Source organism: Syzygium oleosum, unplaced genomic scaffold, assembly GCF_021117445.2.
Source record: "Syzygium oleosum isolate NSW1041296 unplaced genomic scaffold, Sole_v2.1 Sole_v2.51, whole genome shotgun sequence".
Classification (NCBI taxonomy): Eukaryota; Viridiplantae; Streptophyta; class Magnoliopsida; order Myrtales; family Myrtaceae; genus Syzygium; species Syzygium oleosum.
In genome coordinates, this window is record NW_026607535.1 from 29,747 (window position 1) to 36,983 (window position 7,237).

Sequence of the window (7,237 nt, forward strand, 5' to 3'; positions counted from 1 at the left end):
ATTCTATAAATGAGTTTTAGATCGTTGAATTTCTTATATGGGTATAAGCACAGTTGTATATGGGTTCAGAATTCACTTGATGCTAAACTAGGTATAAGTCTTTTACTCTAAGGCTAGGTATTGTAAATTCTATAAATGAGTTTTAGATCATTGGATTTCTTATATGGGGTATAAGCGCAGCTGTATATGGGTTCAGAATTTAATTGATGCATAATCTCGATGTAATTTAATGCAGAGTGCATAGATTTCATGGGTTATGGGCGAGTTCTGGAGTCCAATTCTTTTGGTTGCTTACTTTTTATATCGATATGGGATTTTAGTTACCCCTTCTATGGCAAGTCTTCTAGGCAAAATTCGTGTCATAACTCGGTCTATGCCAGGAGAATTTAAAATATTGAAGGGCATGTGAACTGGAAATGATATATTGCAATTTGACCATCTTGCTTGTTATTTTGATGAATTAAATTAGGAAACACTTAATGTGATTATTTCTTTGAAAGAGTGAAATCCAGATAATTGTACTGAGCAATAGATACTAGATATGTCCACATGACCGAATGCATCTTATGATCCGCTAAAGAATGCCAAAAGGCCATATCTATGCTCCTCGGGTTTTTTACTTTGGATCTGAAGGTTCTCGATGCAACCTACGTACGAGCGCAGCACATGCATCTCCCATGGACAGCTGGAGTGCGGTCGGCCAAAGTCAACCCGCCGAAAACAGCCTGCGCTCCAACTCCTCCGCCCGCCGCCCTGCTTCAGCAACACAATCGTCCGGATGTTTCCTTCGCCATTGAATTTATGAATTCAATTTCACTGTTCCCATGGAAATTTGCCTCTCTTCCTTCACGCATAATGCTGACAGAAGTGTAGCTCTCGCGAGGTCAGGATGACCGGAAGGAAGCCCAATCATAGAGAGGGTGGCCAGAGATCTCATACTATCCCCTCCATTCAATTATCTAAATTAACAATTTAACGCACGCACGCACACACACTTAACGCCCAAAAGACGATATTAATCTACACGACACGTTATGGGGGCCACAATCAATCATGCAACACCATTTTACGTTAAAAAAAAACGAAAGAAGAGAAAAACCCTAATCAAGAAGGATCCTAACGACTACGTCTAGCCACTTGATTGGTGCTGCAAGTAACGTGGACCTTTTAGCTATTTAAGAAGCAGAAGAAAGAAGAAACGTCTCTCGTCTTGTGAAGCTTTAGGGAGTCTGCTTTTTGTTGCTTCAAAGTATTGATTTTCGTTTTGTACTCCTTGTTTGTTGTTGCCTTCCAGGATAGCTCCTTACCCGTCTGGAAACTATGCTGCTACTTCTTGACTTGTCCTGATTTTTTGCTTATTTAACTTCCAGCTTCCCTCTCTTGCAGTAGCTGTTCCATTGGAGCATTCGTGATCAAGCATCATGAACAAACTAATGCTGCCCCTCACCTACATTTTACTCCTGTTGATGATCCAGACCGATGATAAGTCATCTTCTAGTTATGCATCCCCTGCCGGTGGGAACATGCGATTGAAGTTGATACACTCGCAAGCATATGCTCTGAAGTCTACTTATGACCAGATGGAGCGCATCAAGGAGCTTGTTCATAGCGACATTGTTCGTCGGGGTACCATGTTCAGTAAGCACCATCAGAGCACGAGGAGGAAGGCGTGGGAAAAGCCAAGAACCCGAACCAATTGCAGTGACGTCTCCATAGAAATGCCCATTTCCTCAGGTCGGGATTACGGAACAGGCCAGTACTTCGTGGAAGTGAAAGTTGGGACGCCCCCTCAGAAGATGTTGCTGATTGCAGATACCGGCAGCGAATTGACCTGGATGAGCTGCAAGCGCCGCAACCGGAGAAGAGGATTTCGGCCAACTCGATCCTCAACCTTCAAAACTGTTCCTTGCTCGTCTCGCACTTGTAAGATTGACTTCGCGGATCTCTTCTCGCTTGCTCGGTGCCCCACCCCATCCACACCCTGTTCCTATGATTACAGGTACCCTGATTCTCTCCTTGCCATCAATGAAATACAGTAATTGTGCACAGGCACACTGACGTGCACTTTACTTTTTAGAACAAGCAGCAGAATTAGCCCATTAGAGTAAGTAACCCCCTTCCATTTTGGTGAAATAGATACTCAGACGGGTCAGGTGCGTTGGGGATCTTTGCACGAGAGACAGTAACGGCAGAAATCACAAATGGAAAGGGGAGGGCTACCAAGGTGGAAGATGTGGTGGTTGGATGTACCCTGACCGTCCAAGGTCAGAGCTTCCAGGGAGCCGACGGGGTGTTGGGCTTGGCATACAGCAACTACTCCTTTGCGACCAGGGCTTCTAACATGTTCGGCGGAACCTTCTCGTATTGCCTTGTTGATCATCTAAGCCACAAGTACCTCTCCAATTATCTCACTTTTGGAGGTGTGGGCGTTGCGAGCCATTCACCGTTGCTTTCACATATGCATTACACCAAGCTTGATCTGGCCACCCTCAGCCCCTTCTATGCGGTGAATGTGAAGGGCATCTCCATCAACGGAGCATTGCTAAAGATTCCCTCCTTGATATGGGCAGCCAATCGGGGCGGCGGAACGATCATTGATTCAGGTACAAGCCTGACGTTTCTAACGGAGCCGGCTTACAGGCCTGTCGTGGGTGCTCTACGATGGGCACTGTCCAAGAGACTTGAAAGGACGAGGTTGGATGGAGGAGGGCCTTTGGAATACTGCTACAAGTATAACAGCACAAGCTCCAGGTTAAGGTTCGAGGAAACGTGGGTGCCGAGACTGGCATTTCATTTTAGTGATGGTGCTCGGTTCGAGCCTCCAGTGAAAAGCTACGTGATCGACGCGGCTCCAGGGGTGAAATGTCTGGGGTTCGTGTCGGCGATGTGGCCCGGCGTCTCAGTGATTGGCAACATCATGCAACAAAATCATGTCTGGGAGTTCAACCTGGTCCAAAGCGTGTTGGGTTATGCACCCTCCACTTGCACCTCCAGATGAATGTATTCATGATTTTGTACTTAGCCTCACACTTACTCTGCCACTCCTCTGTTTTACACACTTGGCGTTTCATATACATACATCACATACTACTCAAATGACTTCGACGTTGCTTTTCTGTTTTTACCAGCAAGACGCGCTTGCGTCTCCTGGGTCTAATATTGTGTCTGTTATATTATTGTAGATGTTGTTATCATCAGTGAATTTTCGCAAGAATAATTAACATACAGAACATTGTAACGATATAAATATCCACATAAAATCGGATCTTTTGCTAGAGTTTACATGAGGAGCTTCATTGAGAGTGGATTTGAAGTCCATCGTGCAAGTTTATTCTCCAATTAAAAGAAAACTTAGAAATATAAAATTTTAATGTGTATTGAATCATACAATGATTACATGGAATATTTAAGTCATTGACTTGCTAAATTGTGCAGTTTATTCTTCGAAATGATTTTCCAATTCAGTTGGTTGTTAATATGTCTTGCATTTATTATACTTCAACTTATTTGATTCCAAACTTTGTAATGTGAAATTGGTTGTATAATTGATTAATTTTTTTTTTACTTATGTTACTATATTTGATATGTTGTATAGACATTAATGTCACGATAGTGAAATATTGGAGGTTCAGTAATTAACATATCTATAGAAAAATTGATATCGAATCAAAGGGAGTAGGAGATATTATTTAGAAGTTCCAATTAAATTTCATTAAGATATATTTTGAAGTGTGATGCAAACTATACTTTGAATTTGTCGCTGCTACAAAATATGTCTTAGAATAGTTATAATATTTAAACAATACCAATAGGTAATTAAAAATATAGTTTATTAATTAACTATACGGGATACGTTGAATGTTGATTGATCTAGATTGTCTTAATTGCTTTAAATTGTCCTATTTTTCCTTCAAAATGAGTCCCAGCACGTATCCATTTATGTGATAGTTCTTAGAGAAGCAACAGTCTGATGAAAATTAATATAAATTGTGTTACTATCATTAACAAATGTAGTAAGGTTTATTCATGTAAATCGAATACTTTATTCGTCTCATCTTCATGATAAAACAACATCTGGGCACATTCCATAAATTTTTTAGCAGGTAAACTTAGTTTTGTATTGATTCTGATCATCTTATAACATACATTTATTTGTGAAGTATGTGCTTACTAGAGGTGTCAAAATGGGTCTTAAACCTATATATGATCCATTTAAAAATAAATGGGTCATATATGAGTCACTTTAATTTTAAAGAGTCAACCTTAAATGGGTTTTAAATTTTAAAGCTTAAAGATAAATAGGTCTAAATGGGTTGAGTTTGGAACCAATGTCCAACCCACCTACTAGACCCATCCACAAACTCTCTCCCTCTTTACAAAATTTTTTAAAAAATCGAAATTTAATTATTTTTTTTCTTTTTCTTTTATTTTTCTTTTTCTTTTCTCTTCTTTCTTTTTTTTTTTTTTTAATTCCGGCCGGTGGTCGGCCACGGCGACCGGCCACCGGGCGGGATGACCTCGCCGAAGGCCGGCGAGGGCTCGAGCTCGCCGGCCTCGGCGAGGCTCGAGCCTCGCCGATCTGGCGAGCCTCGAGCTTGCCGATCTCGAGCAACCTCGAGGCTCGCCCGATCCCGCGACCTCGGGCGAGCCTCGAGCTCACCCGATTCGGCGACCTCGAGGCTCGCCGACCCGTGGTGAGGCTCCAACCTCGCCGATCCGCGAGACTCGAGCTCGCCCGGCCTTAGGCGAGCTCGAGCTCGCCGGGATCTGCGGGCGAGGTGGAGCCTCGCCGAGGCTGGCGAGACTCGAGCTTCGCCGGCCTCGGCGAGGCTCCACCTCGCCGAGATCCGGCGAGCTCGAGTCTCGCCGGATCCAGCAAGCTCGAGCTCGCCGAGGCCGGCGAGCTCGAGTCTCGCCGGAGACGGCGAGGCGGAGCGTCGCTGAGCCGGCGAGGCCTCGGCCTCACTAGATCGGCGAGAACGAGCTTCGCCGGCCTCGGCGAGCTCGTCCTCGCTGTGGTCGGTGCCGCTGGCCACGGCGGCCGGCGATCGGCCAAAAATAAAGGAAAAATAAAAATAAAAATAAAAATAATTAAAAATTCTATTTAAAAAATAAAAAATATTATTTTTATTTTTATTTTTCTTGGATAATGACTTTATGGAAAAATTTTCTAGAAATGTAAATAAATATTCGTAAAAAAACAAAAAATCAATATTAAAATTTTAATTAGGGTAAAATTGTCACTATGCTTTGTATTGCATAAAATGTTTTGGTAAGTTTAAAAGAAATCATGAAACAAGTATTCCTAGATTAGGTTAAATATTTTGATGGTTAAAAAAATAGTTCGGGTAAAATTGTCATGGGGTGTCGGGTATGGGGTTTTTTATGGTCAAAAAAATAATTTGGGGTAAATGTGTCACAAGTGTATCAGTTTAGGGTTTTTTGTGGTATTAACCCACTAAAGTATATATACTTAATTGTGAGAATTTTGTCAAGACTTTTCCAAATACATTTAATAGGGAACTCCATCAAAAGCTCGTTTAAAAAATTACTATAAAGTAATAGAAGTCAAAGTTTATTCTCATCAATTATAAAGTGATAGAAATTCTTTTCATCAAATATAAAGTAATAGAAATTATCTTTGATAATTCATTTAATCATAGCTTAATAATATAAAAAAAATGACATTAATAGGCCCTTAATTTTGCTTCGTGCTTTTTAACGTGCAATTTTGAAGTTTAAATATTAAAACCTATCCATGATCACGCATATAATCATAAGAGTCATCACCAACTTTGCATTTATTCATATTTATTTATAAATTATGGGAAATTATGTAATATCTTAAAATATATTCTTTTTTCTTTAAAGATTGTGCAATTTATTCTTATCTAATGAAATTTATTTCTCTTGATTTTTAAATTTCCATTTTTTAATAATTCTCTAATGTATAACTTTTTGACGGGTTCTTTTATAGATTTAATAATTATTTTATTGATATTGTAACACCCATCTATCTGGGAACTGAGGTATAATTCTTTATTGATGTATTTTTTTATAATCCTTTAATGTCGTTTATTTATCAAATAAAGGACATCATATTATAAATTTTTTTTGATAATCATCTAGCATCATATATTTATAAAATATTCATTATCATGTCATAGAGTCCTTTTTAAAGTAATTGTTTTCTTCAATAAATATTTGTGTTGATGGATAATTTATTATCAATTTTGCTAATGTTCGTTCGTATGTAAAATGAGTTATAATCTAATTTATTTATCACGCCATGCAAGGCAAAATGCTCAAAGGTTTTAAATCCCGATCAGAACATGTTAGCCACACAAATTTGCCTCATCTTGGAGCCACCCTTTCAAGTGCTGATTAATTCACGTTATTATACTCAAAGGTTTTAATATTTTATGTTTGCAACACCCATTTTCCTTTGGGAAAAAACACAAATAGCCTCTGAACTTTGGCCCGATATACAATGCAGTACCTAAACTTTTAAATTGTTCAATGTAGTCCCTAAACTATTACTTAATGTTCAATGTAGTCATTCCATTTTCTCAAATGACAAATCGGATGTTGATGTGGATTATTATATGCTGAGATTGCGTTTTTTTTTAAAATGACGAGTCAAATTGTCCATCGTTTTATCTATCTATATCAGAAAAAGAAAAAAAAACGAAAAGCATTAACATGTCCATCATTATTTAATGGCGTGAATTATTGTATTGTGATTTTTTAGATTAATATCTAACTTGGTTGACTCACATGTAACTTTTTTTGTTCTCCACCATTCAAATTTAACGGATTGGAAGCCACATCAGTAGATTCCATTAATTTGAATTAATGGAATGACAACATTGAATATTTTCATATACTTTAAGGATTAAATTGAAATTTACTAATAGTTCAGGAATCACATTTGAACAAATTAAAAATCCATGAAACGACAAGACATATTGAACCAAAGTTCAACAATAATTTGTGTCATTTTCCCTTTTTCTGTTCTCTACTTGAAAGTGCACCTGGTTTGTGGCAGGCTCAAGTGAATCTGGGTCGGGCTCAAGGCCCCTGTTAATACCATATCTAGGCCCAGCTCAAGAGCCGAGCCTAATGTTTTTTTTCCAGGCTGTCCCTTTCAATTTAGCCAATCTGAAAAGAGAATTCTTGTAGATTTTTCTTGGGTCAGATCTTCAAATCATCTGCTTCAAACATCCAATTTTCTTTT

General features: G+C 39.0%; 1 protein-coding gene across 1 annotated transcript; it reads left to right on the plus strand.

The window, feature by feature from the left end:
• Nucleotides 1-1,190: 1,190 nt before the first annotated feature.
• On the plus strand, nucleotides 1,191-3,096 carry LOC115689639 (aspartic proteinase NANA, chloroplast). The gene is made up of 2 exons (XM_030615760.2): nucleotides 1,191-1,999; nucleotides 2,137-3,096. Exons 1-2 carry the CDS (start codon nucleotides 1,422-1,424, stop codon nucleotides 2,996-2,998), a joined length of 1,440 nt encoding a protein of 479 aa, XP_030471620.2. The 5' UTR covers nucleotides 1,191-1,421; the 3' UTR covers nucleotides 2,999-3,096.
• The last annotated feature ends 4,141 nt before the right edge of the window (nucleotides 3,097-7,237 follow it).